The sequence below is a fragment of the Drosophila erecta genome, unplaced genomic scaffold (assembly GCF_003286155.1).
Source record: "Drosophila erecta strain 14021-0224.00,06,07 unplaced genomic scaffold, DereRS2 tig00000000-arrow-pilon, whole genome shotgun sequence".
NCBI classification, from domain to species: Eukaryota; Metazoa; Arthropoda; class Insecta; order Diptera; family Drosophilidae; genus Drosophila; species Drosophila erecta.
In genome coordinates this window covers 21,132,340-21,145,622 of record NW_020825194.1, presented here as the reverse complement: position 1 = coordinate 21,145,622, position 13,283 = coordinate 21,132,340, and the positions used below count along the sequence as shown (strand labels likewise).

At 47.2% G+C, this 13,283-nt stretch overlaps 6 protein-coding genes across 9 annotated transcripts; 4 read left to right on the top strand and 2 right to left on the bottom strand.

Annotated features, from left to right (window-relative positions):
* The first annotated feature begins 534 nt into the window (after positions 1 to 534).
* LOC6551844 (UPF0565 protein C2orf69 homolog) lies at positions 535 to 7,448 on the top strand. 2 transcript variants are annotated; one of them, XM_001979605.3, is made up of 7 exons: positions 535 to 606; positions 674 to 934; positions 3,845 to 4,218; positions 4,279 to 4,383; positions 4,444 to 5,089; positions 5,266 to 5,431; positions 5,488 to 7,448. In XM_001979605.3, exons 3-7 carry the CDS (start codon positions 3,899 to 3,901, stop codon positions 5,820 to 5,822), a joined length of 1,572 nt encoding a protein of 523 aa, XP_001979641.3. In that variant the 5' UTR covers positions 535 to 606; positions 674 to 934; positions 3,845 to 3,898; the 3' UTR covers positions 5,823 to 7,448. The 2 variants fall into 2 exon arrangements, with proteins under 2 accessions (XP_001979641.3, XP_015009701.2); XM_015154215.2 differs by having other exon boundaries at positions 551 to 934; positions 5,491 to 7,448.
* LOC6551842 (TWiK family of potassium channels protein 18) lies at positions 941 to 3,838 on the top strand. The gene has a single exon (XM_001979603.3). The coding sequence runs from the start codon at positions 2,333 to 2,335 to the stop codon at positions 3,497 to 3,499; it is 1,167 nt and encodes a 388-aa protein (XP_001979639.1). The 5' UTR covers positions 941 to 2,332; the 3' UTR covers positions 3,500 to 3,838.
* On the top strand, positions 5,856 to 7,448 carry LOC26526869 (protein disconnected). Its single transcript, XM_015155047.2, has one exon. It carries the CDS (start codon positions 5,868 to 5,870, stop codon positions 6,234 to 6,236), a length of 369 nt encoding a protein of 122 aa, XP_015010533.1. The 5' UTR covers positions 5,856 to 5,867; the 3' UTR covers positions 6,237 to 7,448.
* A 151-nt stretch (positions 7,449 to 7,599) lies between these two features.
* LOC6551845 (glucosidase 2 subunit beta) lies at positions 7,600 to 8,647 on the bottom strand. The gene is made up of 3 exons (XM_001979606.3): positions 8,428 to 8,647; positions 8,162 to 8,367; positions 7,600 to 8,101 (listed from the first exon to the last, which is right to left on the bottom strand). The coding sequence occupies exons 1-3, from the start codon at positions 8,542 to 8,544 to the stop codon at positions 7,783 to 7,785; spliced, it is 642 nt and encodes a 213-aa protein (XP_001979642.1). The 5' UTR covers positions 8,545 to 8,647; the 3' UTR covers positions 7,600 to 7,782.
* Positions 8,648 to 8,821: 174 nt separating this feature from the next.
* LOC6551846 (cyclin-Q) lies at positions 8,822 to 10,543 on the bottom strand. 3 transcript variants are annotated; one of them, XM_015154783.2, is made up of 4 exons: positions 10,468 to 10,543; positions 9,910 to 10,012; positions 9,703 to 9,847; positions 8,822 to 9,645 (listed from the first exon to the last, which is right to left on the bottom strand). In XM_015154783.2, exons 2-4 carry the CDS (start codon positions 9,990 to 9,992, stop codon positions 9,094 to 9,096), a joined length of 780 nt encoding a protein of 259 aa, XP_015010269.1. In that variant the 5' UTR covers positions 9,993 to 10,012; positions 10,468 to 10,543; the 3' UTR covers positions 8,822 to 9,093. The 3 variants fall into 3 exon arrangements, with proteins under 3 accessions (XP_015010269.1, XP_026831981.1, XP_026831980.1); XM_026976180.1 differs by lacking the exon at positions 10,468 to 10,543 and adding an exon at positions 10,315 to 10,352; XM_026976179.1 differs by lacking the exon at positions 10,468 to 10,543 and adding an exon at positions 10,311 to 10,329.
* Positions 10,544 to 10,837: 294 nt separating this feature from the next.
* Positions 10,838 to 13,233, top strand: LOC6551847 (WD repeat-containing protein 37). The gene is made up of 3 exons (XM_001979608.3): positions 10,838 to 11,297; positions 11,450 to 12,011; positions 12,069 to 13,233. The coding sequence occupies exons 1-3, from the start codon at positions 11,144 to 11,146 to the stop codon at positions 12,814 to 12,816; spliced, it is 1,464 nt and encodes a 487-aa protein (XP_001979644.1). The 5' UTR covers positions 10,838 to 11,143; the 3' UTR covers positions 12,817 to 13,233.
* The last annotated feature ends 50 nt before the right edge of the window (positions 13,234 to 13,283 follow it).

Sequence of the window (13,283 nt, the reverse complement as noted above, 5' to 3'; positions counted from 1 at the left end):
CTTTGCTTCAAAATTAAAATTGTCGGTGTCCAATTTACCATTTTCCTTAGATTTTCAACAATTTGTGGAAGTTAAATTATTTGTACTTAAAACTTCAGAGCCTGTCAATACTCTTTCAGATCTAAAGAAATATTACGGAAAATATTTAATCATTCATTATTATTATAGGTGGAGTATAAAAAAGATTTCACATATATGAACTATTTAATCAGACGCTTAACACAACTATTGTTGTTGTACTTTCTGCAGTATTTTGTTACGCGCTTGTATGAAATAGATTAAATCCAGGAACAAAACGGAGCAATCATTCTGAAAGCATCAACATTATTTGTATATAAGCTAATTATAAAATATATATACATAAAATCTACCAAAATAAATCTATTTCATTGTTGGAATACTCAAATTAATGTAAAATACCTATTCCGTATATAGTTTCGATGTTTCTAGTTTTTTTTAATATTAAAGATGAGCCCGCCATGTATAGAGTTGCCACCTAATATGCAGCTCAATGATTATACCGAATTCGATGACTGGGCACACTAACAATCGATTTTCCGCAGTCAGAGTGACCGCTTGTTGATTTGCTTACTAAGATATCGATAGGTAGCCACTGTATATATATAAGGCGCTTAAGAACAAATTCAAATTTAAAACTTTTTAAAAATACCAGATACCAGAAAAAATGCAGATGTGGATAAAAAAAATGGCCCAAGAAATAAAAAGAGGCCTGGTTTGCGCTCCCCAATAGAACCGAAACTATCGACGGGCAGAAAACGCCGATAGTGCCATCGATAGTTCTGGCTGCTCTAGTCGCGAAAACACAGACGCAAGATAAAAGAAAAACAGACGAAGAGGGAATACGGGAAATACGCGGGAAGAGCAGTCAGAACGCCAGAATTTTCACGCGCAACGCTTAACGAGAATAAACAGCGTAAGTAGCGGAAAAGTGCAGGTGGATTGCAACGGTAATTGCAGAATGCAATCCGCCGGAAAATTTTGCATAAACTTTTTGTGAAATTTCAACTGTGTTCGTGTGAGTGTGCAGCAGCAGCGAGTTAGCATGCGTGTGTGTGTGTGCGAATGCGAGTGCGCTGGTATTGAAAAAATCTATCTCTTCGCTACGCATTTTCACCCCCGTTTTTGCGTATTTGATCCCTCTTCCTCTTCTTCTCTATCCGCACAGCCGTCTATGCGTGCGTGCGTGTGTGTGTGTGTGTGAGTGCGTTCTCTGCTTTCGTTTTTTAATTCTTTGTTTATATTTACGTATAGTTTGTTTGGGAGGCCCCGTTTTATTGTTGTTACCCGGTGGCGGACGCTCTTCCCCGTTTTGATTTATCGCCCCGCCGTATAAATAGTGCCCGATTCTGATTCAAATTTCGGTTCCGAGATTCCCTAAAGCTCCCGCCGTCTGCTCCACCACACACACCGTCGTTAATCAAAGTGTCTTAATGTTTATGACCAACTGCTAGCTGTCTATCCCTTTCGGAAAATTGCGAAAATATTGTAAAGATTCGGATTCGTTTAATTGCGATATATTGTCAGCGAAATATGTATGTATGTGTATCGCAACGTCGAAATATTACTGCTGTTCCATTGAGTTTTTTTCTAGACAGAAACGTTCAAAGAATTAGTTTGCTTAGATAAAATCAGTTAAATCCTTACTTAGGTCCACGAGAACAGATATATTTCCTTAAGTTTACCCTCCTCATTGCACTAAAATGAATCTCGAGTCTATATTATCATTATCCTCATTAGTCGCTATGACAGCCTAACATTTCAATGGGTATTTCCATGAAATTGCTACAAGTGATGGACTATAACGTGCTTAATTCCACCAATTCATAACTATTTTTCAGTAGAGATTTTGTGTATTGCACCTGCACCATAGTGATGTCTTGATTGCCCCGTCCATAAATTTGACGTAAATGGCGCTATTTAGAACCGCGGGCACTTGCTGGCATAAATATCTGAGCCGCAATATTTGTTTTCCATAGATACGCCTTTCCACTGGCTTTTCCGCTCGTTTGCTCTCTGGCTGCTGGGAGATTTCCCCTCGGAACAGATTTCCACCAGTTGAATTTTGGCGCCCGCGTTGATCGGTTGTGTAGTCGGAAAATCTTTCGTTTGATCTTGTGGAAAATGTGCCGTGCAAAGGCGTGGGTCTATTTTTAGACAACTTGCTGATTTCCACACTCGCTGTGCTCTAAATCAGATTGGGCATCGATAACTGTCCAATTAATTGCACATCGTCGGGGCTTTAAGGCCTTTCGACCGGAGGGGAGATATCCGGAATCCGTGGAATCGGTTATGCAATCCATGAGCGAATGAAATGGCCAGCAAATTTCAGAGGAAACCATCTCCCGGCGGAGCAGGGGCCTTGGGAGGGGCATCGAGTGTTTCCTCCACGCCAAGCAACCAGCCGCGCAAACGGGTGAAACGCTGCTGCCGGAACTTCGTCACCTTTATGTGCACCCAGGTGGGCGTGGGCGCCCTGATTGTGATCTACGCCATCTGTGGGGCATTCGCCTTTATGCACATCGAGCGCCAGTTCGTGGACGAGACGGCTGGTCGGGTGATGGAGCTGCGCCAGAACTTCTCCCAGCAGCTGTGGAGCATCACGGAGCAGCACAACATTATCGATAGAAGGCTGTGGACAGAGGCCACGAACGAGGTACTGAGGAACTACCAGGCAAAAATAGCCGGAGTCGTCAAACACGGCTATGTGGGCAGAAGTCCAGAGCAGATCTGGAGCTTTCCGGCTGCCTTGATGTTCTGTCTCTCGGTTATAACCATGATCGGCTACGGCAACATGGTGCCCCGAACTCCGTGGGGCAAAGGATTCACCGTGATCTATGCCACTTTTGGCATACCCCTGTACATCCTGTACTTCCTCAACATGGGCAGAGTGCTGGCTAGATCGTTTAAGTTTCTCTACCGATCCCTGCACGACTGCACCCAGGAGCACCCGCGCCTGGATCGGATGGACGCCCTCGAAGGTGGTGTCAGCATGTCACGCAAAAAGGTCATTGTACCGTCAACCGCTTGTCTGTGGGTCATATTCTTTTACGTCCTCACCGGCACCGTGATGTTTGCCAACTGGGAGAGATGGAGCTTGCTGAACAGCTTTTACTTCTGCATGACGTCGCTGTGCAAGATCGGATTTGGCGACTTTGTGCCGGGTGCTTCGCTGACCACCACTGCGGATGTGAATGCGGCGACGCAAAAGTTGCAGGAAGACATTTCAGCCGACCCTGCCGAGTTGGCTCAGCTGCAGTCCGTGGCCGCCGACCAGCACTCCAAATTGGCCATCAACTTTGTCTACATGCTGTTGGGCATGGGTCTAGTGGCCATGTGTCGCAACCTGATGCGCGAAGAGGTGCGCCTAAAGGCACGCGAGATGCGCGAGGACGCCAAACTTTGCATGGAGGACACCCGGCTGCGCTTCGTCGGCTGCTGCGGGAATCCTAGGGATGCGTACGAGGATGACTACTACTAGGATACAAATAGGTCGTTAGGAGGGGCGAGTAATTAACCAAGTTCCAAGCAACGGCGTCCCTTAATTAGATTTATATTTCACTAATCCCAACTTGTTCTATCTTAAAGGAAGAAAAAGAAGCAAGTGTATTATAAGAAGATCGTATTTACCTTTAGGGTTAAAAGCCAGCAATGAAGTGCATCATAGATTTTGGACATCAGTCATCAGTTATTCTAGTTAGAAGTTCTTATAATTTGACAATATGGGAATGTTTTCATGTTGCTGTGAAAATGATGCTGCGTCTGGATAATCCGTCATATATCGTGCCCAGCAAGTAATCCCCTATGAACATATTCAATCCTGCAGCTCACCATTGATCAATTCCTGCAACTGCAAGAGCGGATCCGTAACTTCGAGGGCATGCTTGGCGGCGGCAGCGGGGAGCGTCTGTGCACGCCAAGCACTTCGGCCGGCCCATTCCGCATCTTTTCCGTGGCCGGATTCCAGAACCGGGCCAATGACATCGTCTACTGCCCGCCGATCGTGCGCCAGCACTCGGTGCACGTGCCGGAGGACTCCACGGCCATAATCTACTTTGGTGGGGACGTGCAGGACTTTCCGGAGAGCATGGAGACGAACCGCGACAGCCGGGGCTACATGAAGTACAACCTCGAAAACTCGGCCATCCTCCTGCGCGAGGCCTTTCCCCGGTCACACATCATCGTCATCCGGCCCGTGCGGTGAGTTATTGCATTTATTAATATTAATTTAGTGTAAAACAACCGCATTTACAATTGCAGCATGGAGTTCAAGACCTTTAGTTGCTTTGACAACTTTGTAAGGGGCAACAACGCTGGAGTTCCGGATCATACGCCCATGAACCATGCCCTCCAGCATTTAGAAAAGTAGGTGACACAGCGTACAGTTCAAGAAAGCTCTTATGAAAACTATTGTTCATCCCCCAGACTGCTTCAGAATCTATCGCAGCGCCTGATCTCCATACCAGAGAACGAAATCCTGGATCAGGCCGCCCAGGCAGCGGCAGCTGCGGCGGCAGTGGCTGCTGCTGCTGCGGCCGCAGCTCTCACGCTATCCAACGCCACGGTCACCTCGGAGTCCAACTCACAGTCGGCACCGGCCAACGACAGCAGCCAGGAGATGGACATTGACATACTGCAGGTGCAGGAGAATATCACAGTGGACGCGGATGGGGCAGTAATATTTCCGATAGTGGGCAATGAGGTGCCAGAGACGGTAAACAATGTGTCGGGAAATAATGGCAACATCGGCGGTGGCGGCAACGATGACAGTGTGAACAACCACCAAGAGCAAGTGAACAACCAGCAGCTCCAGCAGCAGACGCCGGCGGCCATAAAAATGACTTCTCCCACAACGGCGCTAAATGCCACCAACAATGTGGAGCACTACAACAACGATTGTGGTACGAGGCAGGCGCCTGCCTCCACTGCAACAACAGCCTCGGCCATGGGTACCTCGACATCCACGGCAACCAGCGACAGCAATCCGCTGTGGTGGCGGGAGAACCTCAATCTGGACAAATCCAAGCTGGTGCTGATTGGCTTTAGCAAGGGCTGCGTCGTGCTCAATCAAGTGAGTCGCGTTTGGTTCGTTAACTAGTTGACCCACTCGCCAATGCGCCAGCTCCAATCCTTTTCAGCAGTGTCGATAAAGCGGGAAGAGTAAATCTAAACGCTGATACAGAGTCTGAGGGTTGTGGCCATTAGCCCACTGACCTTACTTATCTCCATTTTCATTTTTATTTGTAGTTCATCTACGAGTTCCACTATCTTAAAACTCTTACGCCCGATGACAGCAGCATGTGCCGCCTTCTCTCCAGGATTTCAGACATGTACTGGCTGGATGGCGGCCACGGAGGCCAAAAGAACACATGGATCACATCCCGAAGTTTGCTGGAAACACTAACGCGGATGGGTAAGTAGAGAGAGTAAATGTCGAGTTAGGTCAACTAACGAGTGGGACTCTTTAAGCAGGCATGAACATCCATGTCCACCTGACGCCCTATCAGGTGCAGGATGATCGTCGACCCTGGATTAGAAAGGAAGAGAAACTATTCACGGAGATGCTACGAAGGCTAAATGCGCCGATCACCCGGCACTTACACTACGATAACCAGCCGGCGAATCTGATGACCCACTTCGAGGTGCTTCAGGCCTTTTGCCAGCACGTCCATGCGCTTAACCAGCAGCAACAGCAAATCCAGCAGCAGCAGGGAGTCGGAATCAGTGAGCAGTCTTCGGCGGCGGTGGCCACCACCAACAATGGTAGCAACAATCTGTTGGAAGCCGATGAGGAGGCAAAGTGACAGCTGCAACTGCATCCGCATCACCATAGGCGTCGCTTGCATGCGATGCGCAAGGGAACCGCCGCTCTCAAGCGTCAGCAGGTGGCGCAGCTGCGCCATCACCACCAGCAGCTGCTGGCTGCCGCTCCGGAGCTCGCCCTGGCCTCCTCTTCGCGCCTGGCTGCGGCCCTGATCTCGTCGGCGGTGGCCCTGAGCGCCTCGTCCGCGAGCCTTGTAAATAATCATCACCACAGCCATATGCAACAACAGCAACCGCAGCAGCCGCCACAGGCGCGCCATCATCACCATCCGGCAACATCTCACAGGCATCACCACCACCACCACCACCACTCACATCACCACTCGCACCACCATCATCATCAGTGTCGCTCGAAACGCAAACTGCAGAAATTGTATTATACGCTTTGCCGTTAGATCTGTAGCCTAACTATATCTATGTATACTTGTACGAGAGAAAGTTTCTTAGAACCACCAGCAAAATCAGCACTTAGCTTAAGTCGAGTCACACCTACCACGTCCTATATTATATGTCCAGTGTTTCGTCCCTTCTTTTTTGTAAATGTATTTATTTATTCCCATTTTTTTGTATGTTTTATGTTTGGTCATCTCATTTTCGTAATTCGCCCAAAACTGAAAGCAAAATCTCATCAGTGCAATAATATACATAATCCGAATATATATGCATATATATATATATATGTGTATTTATATATATGCTGATTTTACAGACCTCTCTTATTTTAGACAAACACTCCATGCTATTTATTTGTAATTGAAAAAGATTTGTGATTTGCGCACATGATATAAATTTCGTAGAGCATCCACTGTAATCGTAGCGTGTCTCAAGCAATTTTCGTTTTAAGTACCCCAATGAATTTATACATCATCCGCACAGTCGCATAAATCTAACCAGCCTAAATCACAGACCCACAAGCCCTCTGATTAAGTATTACTTAGCGTACGTAAGCTTACTTTAAGTTGCAACTGGCAAGAAAACCACAACAAAAAATGTACTTTACTTAGGTTGATCCCCGGTTTCCATCGCAAACTGGGGGCAAAGTATCAAATTTGTGAGACGAGATTCGGCGGCGATAGCAATCTTCTCGTCCAGGCATAGACGTAGTTTTTTCTGATTGTGCTGGCCAAGTCAAAGAAGTACTCAATGCGAATAAAGCGAATTTTGCCAATTCAGATCCGAGAAATAATTGTAATGGCGCGCGTTCCTTAAACTAAAATATCGATATGGAGATCATTACCGCTTCCGCTTATCCAACCAAGACAAGAAAGCCAGCAAACCGAGAGGATCCAGTGAAACTTACTGTGCATAATAAGGGAATAATTACACACAAAATTTCGTACCTTGTAGAATTTGCAGTTCAAAATTGCTTTAGAGTTTGTCGGTGTACATTTTACGGATTAAAATGCACAAAACATTTTTAGGCAAGAACCCTATTATCTAAAATTACAGTCGGTCGTATGTAGATGTAAATTGAACATTATAAATGAAAACGCTGCGAATTTGAAACCAAAAAGGTGCAGAGAAAGTCGATCAAAAAACAAAAAAGAATTCCCAATGTAAATTCTACTGATTTTTGTGAGTCTGGTAATAAAATGAATAAGCATATATGGATAAAATGGCCAATTTGAGCGATGGGGAGTCTTCTTGTTCTTGCAGCTCCTCTGGCGCCAAATTAATTATTGTTTTAAACAACTTGTGCACATCAGCAAGGGATGCGCCCATCGGATTCTTTGAATGTGAAAACTGGAACTGGCCCCATTGTATTTCTTGGAATTTGTTTCTTTTATTCAATCTACTTATTTTAAAATAAATTACAATTCTATTGTACTCGTACAAAAAATATCGCTTGTGATGCGCCAGACAGCTTCATCCTTGAGATTGGTGTCCACGGTGCACAGGTGGAGGAGTTGGAAGAGGAATGGGAGTCTTGTAGGCCTGCAACTACGCACAGTCGTTGGGGCACTTGGTCGCCGTGCTCCACTCATCGCTGCCGTCGCAGCAGTCGCACACGTGGTCATTGATTCGGCTGCTGGCCACGTAGACATCCAGGCCCCGGCCCGTGATGTGACGCTTCTGGTAGCGGCAGTAGAATCGCCCCTTGGCGCAGGCATTCGTGCTGGGCTCATCGCTGCCGTCCTCCTCACAGTCGCAATAGTTGTCGTTCAGGTGGTCGAACGGGATCTCCTTGGAGCCATCCAGACACCGGAACTTGCCCTCGAAATTGGGCTTGTAGGCGTCGTAGTCGAAGAGCCTTGTTCCCCTGAAGGATTTGGACCAGAATGACGAATTTGTCCAATCCAGGAATTATCCATCTACTCACCTGACAATCTTGATGGGATCCTCGTGGCCAGCCACAGCTGAGGTTTCTCCGCCTGCCGGAGCAGCTGCATCCGCTCCTCCGCCATCGAAGTCGTCCACGTCGCGCTGTTTGCTGCCCAGAGACTGCATCATCTGCTGGTGCTTTCGCTTGATCTGTTGCAGATTCCAAGGAGCTGGCACTCCGGGCAGCTGGTTCAGCGAGAAGGCCTATCGTTATTGGTTAAACATTAAACTCAATGCCCAGCCAAATCCTTGAGAGACTCTTACCTGATACGCGATGAAGGAAATCCCCACCAGGAAGATCAGCAGCAGGAACATCTTCGACTTCTGCTTGTAGAAGGGCTTGAAGTATATATTCTCCCGCTTCACCCACGTCTTACGCATATTGTCTTTGTTTTTTCGCTTTGGCAAAGTAATGTATAAAAAATATGTTTTGTTTACGAATTCGCATTGTTTTTGTACATGCCTGCGTTAGCCAACACTGTTGGGTTGGGGCTTGGGGTTGCCATCCATCCCGAAAAATAACAGAGCGATAACATATAGTACAGCAATTGATTTCCATATTTTGTTGAAGTGTATAAGAATGGGCTTATTAAATATATGTGTAAAATGGTTTAGTATAATTGTATTCATTAAAATAAATGTAGGGGTTACAATAGAATTTTTCACAGAACAATTTTTTATTGAACCATTGTATAAATAAGTAAGCTTTAGGAATAGAACTATCTTCTCCGGTGATAGGTAAAAGTACTCTCGCCCTCCGAGGACATAAACATTTCATTCCCGGTAAATTTATTTGTTTTGGCGAGTGCATGTAAATGCAATGGACATTTGAGCATACGTCTAGTAAAATCTGAGATTGGTTTATGAGGTGCTAGGGGAAATAAATAAGTTCAGATGGAAGAAGGAATGGTTTTGTCAGTCTCGGAGGGATTAGGCGGCCTTCAGGAAGGCCTCATGCTTGTACACTTCGATCACGTTCTCGATGATTTCCCACTGATTCTCTCTGGTGAAGTCCTTGACCAAGGGCTTGTACCACATGGCGGATTCGTCGGACTCGTCGGTGAGTGGCACCTGGATGCCGTATGTCTGGAGCGCCAGCGACAGGCATCCAATGGCAACATGGGTGGGCTTGTACTTGAGGATATTGGCGCTGTGGTGAAAGTCTTGCAGATAGGAGGCGGCTGCCTTGGCAATGGGCACCGAGTTCCACACCTCGGGGCCTACCCAGTCTTGCAGGGTCTTCATGTAGTGCAGTAAGTACTTGTGGGCCAGATCTATGTTGAGATCGAATCCCAGGGTGCGCGTGATGAGCAGCTCGGCCTGGACAATGGCATCCCTCATCGACCAGTACTCATCGTTCAGGTCCAATGGAGCATTACCCCGGTTCAGGGTGCAATATGCCACGTTGATGACATCGCGAATCTTGACTGTTTCGTCTTCCTTGATTTTGCCAGCCAAGTACAGCGAGGACGCGGCAATGAGCTGAGGATTGATCTGATGAGATGGGTATGGTATGGTATGACGGTATGGTATACTCACGAACTCGTCGTAGTCACTGGCCTTGACCTCCCGGAAGAAACGATGGAACACTATTGCCGCACAGGCCGCCGTCAGTGGTTTCATTTTCAACTTGGCAGCGCATTCGAAGATGTACATCGGCACCACGCCTGGTTTGTTCACTTTGCTGCGGCACAGATGGCACAGATAAACATGGGTGGTATCCTTAGGGTGGATCATCCAACTTACCGATAGTCGATGGGCTTCATGGTCTGCGCCTTGTTCGACTCCACGTGCTGCTGCAACGACATTACATCCAAAACGTTTTTCATGCTGATTTTTCCGGGCCGAACTGAATGAAAGGATGGAGGTGGGTGGATTTAAACGATTTCGCTGGCACCCGAGGAGCAAATAAAAAGCAATTGGACTGGTTGGGAAATGAACGTGAACTGAGACCACCGAAAAGTCGAGAGGCGACAAACCGGTTTGATTGGACTGCAGCGCTGTAATGGGAGATAAGATATCATATGCAGGGCGATCGAGGAAATCTAACGGGCCCGAAGGTCTGTCAGCTGTTCGAATGGGATCCAACTAAAAGGGTGCCCGAATTGTTTGTCTCGAAACCCCAATTGTCTTTTCAAAAATAGTACCTACAACCACATTTCAACAGCTGTTCAAATACACAGTGTTGATAAGGGATAATACTTCGGTTCTAAAGGGTTATAACAAGATAATCAACCCTTATATTATTATAACCAATAAACGCTGATCCTCCATAAATTTAAATCTATGTTTAAACTTATTTACCTTCACGTGTCAAATTTGAAAGTCTGCAAAAAAAAAATCAATTGTTGCTCAACACTGACTCTCCAGAGCCGCTCTCAAACCAAAGTGCACTGAGAAAAATAAAATTAGTCATGCGGAAATTATTATATATTTGTTCATAATAAATATAATTATAATGTAGTAAATTCTAACAATATGTTAAGCATAATTGTAATGATCACTCCAAGTTACGTATATATTTTTTTAAAACTTTTATAATTTGTAACTTCAAGAGTAACGTCTAAGATAATTTATAAAATGCTCTCTCAGTTATATAATTTCAAAATTATTATATATTTTTTTTTAATAATTTCATTTCAGTGCGCCACAGTCCGATAGTGCGATAACCCCACATCGATTACACTCGATAGGCACATCTCCATCGCCAGCTGTTCCACCTGCTCCCCCCGCGCACACCTACACCCATAATAGGTATATTATCATTGCGAAAACCAAGTGCAACAGCAGTCCCCCAGCCAGCCAAAGCAGCAAATGCGTCGCCAGCAGTGGAAGATGGATCAATAGAGCGCGAGTCTGCAACCCCTGACCGCTAATTGGATTCCCTTGGGCGCCCTGCCCAGCAGGAAACGGAAATCGCCGACCAGCTCGGCCCAGAAAATCACTTGCGAGATACACAACAAAGAGGCAAAAAGTGAGCATGAAGGCTAGCAAGACACGGGCTGTGCGCCTCACCAGTTTGACGGAGGACGTGGCCGCCGTTCCGGAGGATGCACCATTCCGGGCACGCCTGCACATCCTCTTCGCCCAGATCGAGCGGGAATTTGAGCAGCTATATCTGGAGAACCAGGCCCGTGAGTACCATATATATGTACTTCACAACTCCTTAAGGACTCGTTCCTCGTACATAATAAGAACATGTTTCTGATGAGCTGTACTATGTATTTATAAAATATGTATACCGTTTTATTGTGTGCACTTGATTAAAACTAATTCTCTGTTATAGTTCAGGAGAAGCTTGATATAGCCACCACCACCAAGGAGTCATTGATTCCACCTGAGTCCAGATCCGCAGCAGGAGGATCACTGACTACGCAGGCCTCATCAACAGCTTTGGCCACGCCTGTCACCCAGGCGGATGAAGTGGCAGGCAGCTTCCTGGCTGCCGCATCCAGCACACACAAGAGCTTAAAGGCCAAACTAAGCAGCGCTACCGGCGGCAGCAAAGCTAAGGCCAGCAACAAGATCAAGGCCCAGACCAGCCGCATCGTGTCCAGCTTTAAGGCGCCCACAGTGGTCAGCACGGTGGTGCGAGAATTCGGCGGCCACAAGGATGGCATCTGGCAGGTTGCCGCCAAGGCGGGACAGCCCATTATCGGCACTGCCTCCGCCGATCACACCGCCTGTATCTGGGGCGTGGAGAGCGCCAGGTGTCTCTTGCAATACCAAGGGCACGCCGGCTCCGTCAACTCTATCAAGTTCCATCAGCAGCGAGATCTCGTGCTCACCGGCAGCGGTGATGGCACTGCCCACATCTGGCAGGCGGCCGTTAACTGGGAAGTGCCGAAGTGAGTAACTTGTGATTACGTTTAAAATTCAAATTATAATGGGTGTACAAATGTCAGGAAGGGTCATTCTTCAGAGGAGGAACTGGACGATAGTGATGAACAGGTGGAGGATCGCGATCGTGTGGACACCTTGCGCACTCCGCTCTGCGAGTTCACAGGCCCTGGAGGTCATCTTTCAGTGGTGGTAGCCGCCGATTGGCTCTCTTCGATGGACCAGATTATCACGGGCAGCTGGGATCGGACTGCTATCCTATGGGACGTGGAGACAGGACAGCCACTGCAGCCGCTCACTGGGCATGACCACGAACTCACCCACGTGTCGGCACATCCCACCCAACGCCTGGTGGTCACCGCTTCCAGGGACACCACGTTCCGTCTATGGGACTTCCGAGAGGCAATTCCAGCGGTATCCGTCTTCCAAGGGCACACGGAAACGGTTACGTCCAGTGTGTTTGCACGGGACGACAAGGTCGTGTCCGGATCAGATGATCGCACAATTAAGGTCTGGGAGCTGCGCAACATGCGATCCGCCTTGGCCACCATCCGAACCGATTCCTCGGTCAATCGGTTGGCGGTCTCCACTGGAGGAATTATCGCTATACCGCATGACAATCGCCAGATCCGGCTGTTTGATTTGAACGGGCAGAGAATCGCCCGATTGCCACGAACCAGTCGGCAGGGCCACCGACGGATGGTGTCGTCTATAGCGTGGGCGGAGGAACCACTGCTCGACTGCGACCTCTTCTCCTGTGGCTTCGATCGCCGCGTTTTCGGCTGGTCCATCGTTCTACCGAAGGACAATTGAAGGCGGCTGAAGCGGAGAGCTGCTCCAAAGCAATGAGGAGGTGCAGCCCGCGAAATCCGAAACATCTCTCGAACAAAGCATCCCCAAAGCGATGCTTATACTTATATGTAACCGTTTATCATAGATCAAGTATTACGCAGACATTGTTCAGGATGTTCTACTATCTAGGTGTCGCCCACTGAGTGTAATTATCGTTGCTTTTTGCCAAATAGTCGTGGCATAGCGTGCTGCACGAACTACATATTATCATTGTTATAGGCTGTATGCGTTGGGATTGGGCTAAAGGGATCGGAGTGCAGTGCTTCCGATGTCCAGCTCCGATTTTATCTGTGTTTTACTACCATTATACATATTATAGACGTCTAAGGCATCAACGCTTTAGTCAACATGAATAAACATAATCAAGCGCCCGATTCATCGCTGGGTTTATCCTAAAGGCGTGTTTAATTTGCAATTGGATTTCAATG

Bases quoted from the DNA above. Each gene is read 5' to 3' on its own strand.
- LOC6551842 (XM_001979603.3), top strand. From the start codon at position 2,333: ATGGCCAGCAAATTTCAGAGGAAACCATCTCCCGGCGGAGCAGGGGCC.
- LOC6551844 (XM_001979605.3), top strand. From the start codon at position 3,899: ATGCTTGGCGGCGGCAGCGGGGAGCGTCTGTGCACGCCAAGCACTTCG. The intron at 5,090-5,265 runs GTGAGTCGCGTT...TTTTATTTGTAG, and splicing joins GCTGCGTCGTGCTCAATCAA to TTCATCTACGAGTTCCACTA. The intron at 5,432-5,487 runs GTAAGTAGAGAG...GGACTCTTTAAG, and splicing joins GGAAACACTAACGCGGATGG to CAGGCATGAACATCCATGTC.
- LOC26526869 (XM_015155047.2), top strand. From the start codon at position 5,868: ATGCGCAAGGGAACCGCCGCTCTCAAGCGTCAGCAGGTGGCGCAGCTG.
- LOC6551845 (XM_001979606.3), bottom strand. From the start codon at position 8,544: ATGCGTAAGACGTGGGTGAAGCGGGAGAATATATACTTCAAGCCCTTC. The intron at 8,368-8,427 runs GTAAGAGTCTCT...CAATAACGATAG, and splicing joins TTTCCTTCATCGCGTATCAG to GCCTTCTCGCTGAACCAGCT. The intron at 8,102-8,161 runs GTGAGTAGATGG...CAAATCCTTCAG, and splicing joins GATCCCATCAAGATTGTCAG to GGGAACAAGGCTCTTCGACT.
- LOC6551846 (XM_015154783.2), bottom strand. From the start codon at position 9,992: ATGAAAAACGTTTTGGATGTAATGTCGTTGCAGCAGCACGTGGAGTCG. The intron at 9,848-9,909 runs GTAAGTTGGATG...TCTGTGCCGCAG, and splicing joins ATGAAGCCCATCGACTATCG to CAAAGTGAACAAACCAGGCG. The intron at 9,646-9,702 runs GTGAGTATACCA...ATCAATCCTCAG, and splicing joins CCAGTGACTACGACGAGTTC to CTCATTGCCGCGTCCTCGCT.
- LOC6551847 (XM_001979608.3), top strand. From the start codon at position 11,144: ATGAAGGCTAGCAAGACACGGGCTGTGCGCCTCACCAGTTTGACGGAG. The intron at 11,298-11,449 runs GTGAGTACCATA...TCTCTGTTATAG, and splicing joins ATATCTGGAGAACCAGGCCC to TTCAGGAGAAGCTTGATATA. The intron at 12,012-12,068 runs GTGAGTAACTTG...TACAAATGTCAG, and splicing joins GTTAACTGGGAAGTGCCGAA to GAAGGGTCATTCTTCAGAGG.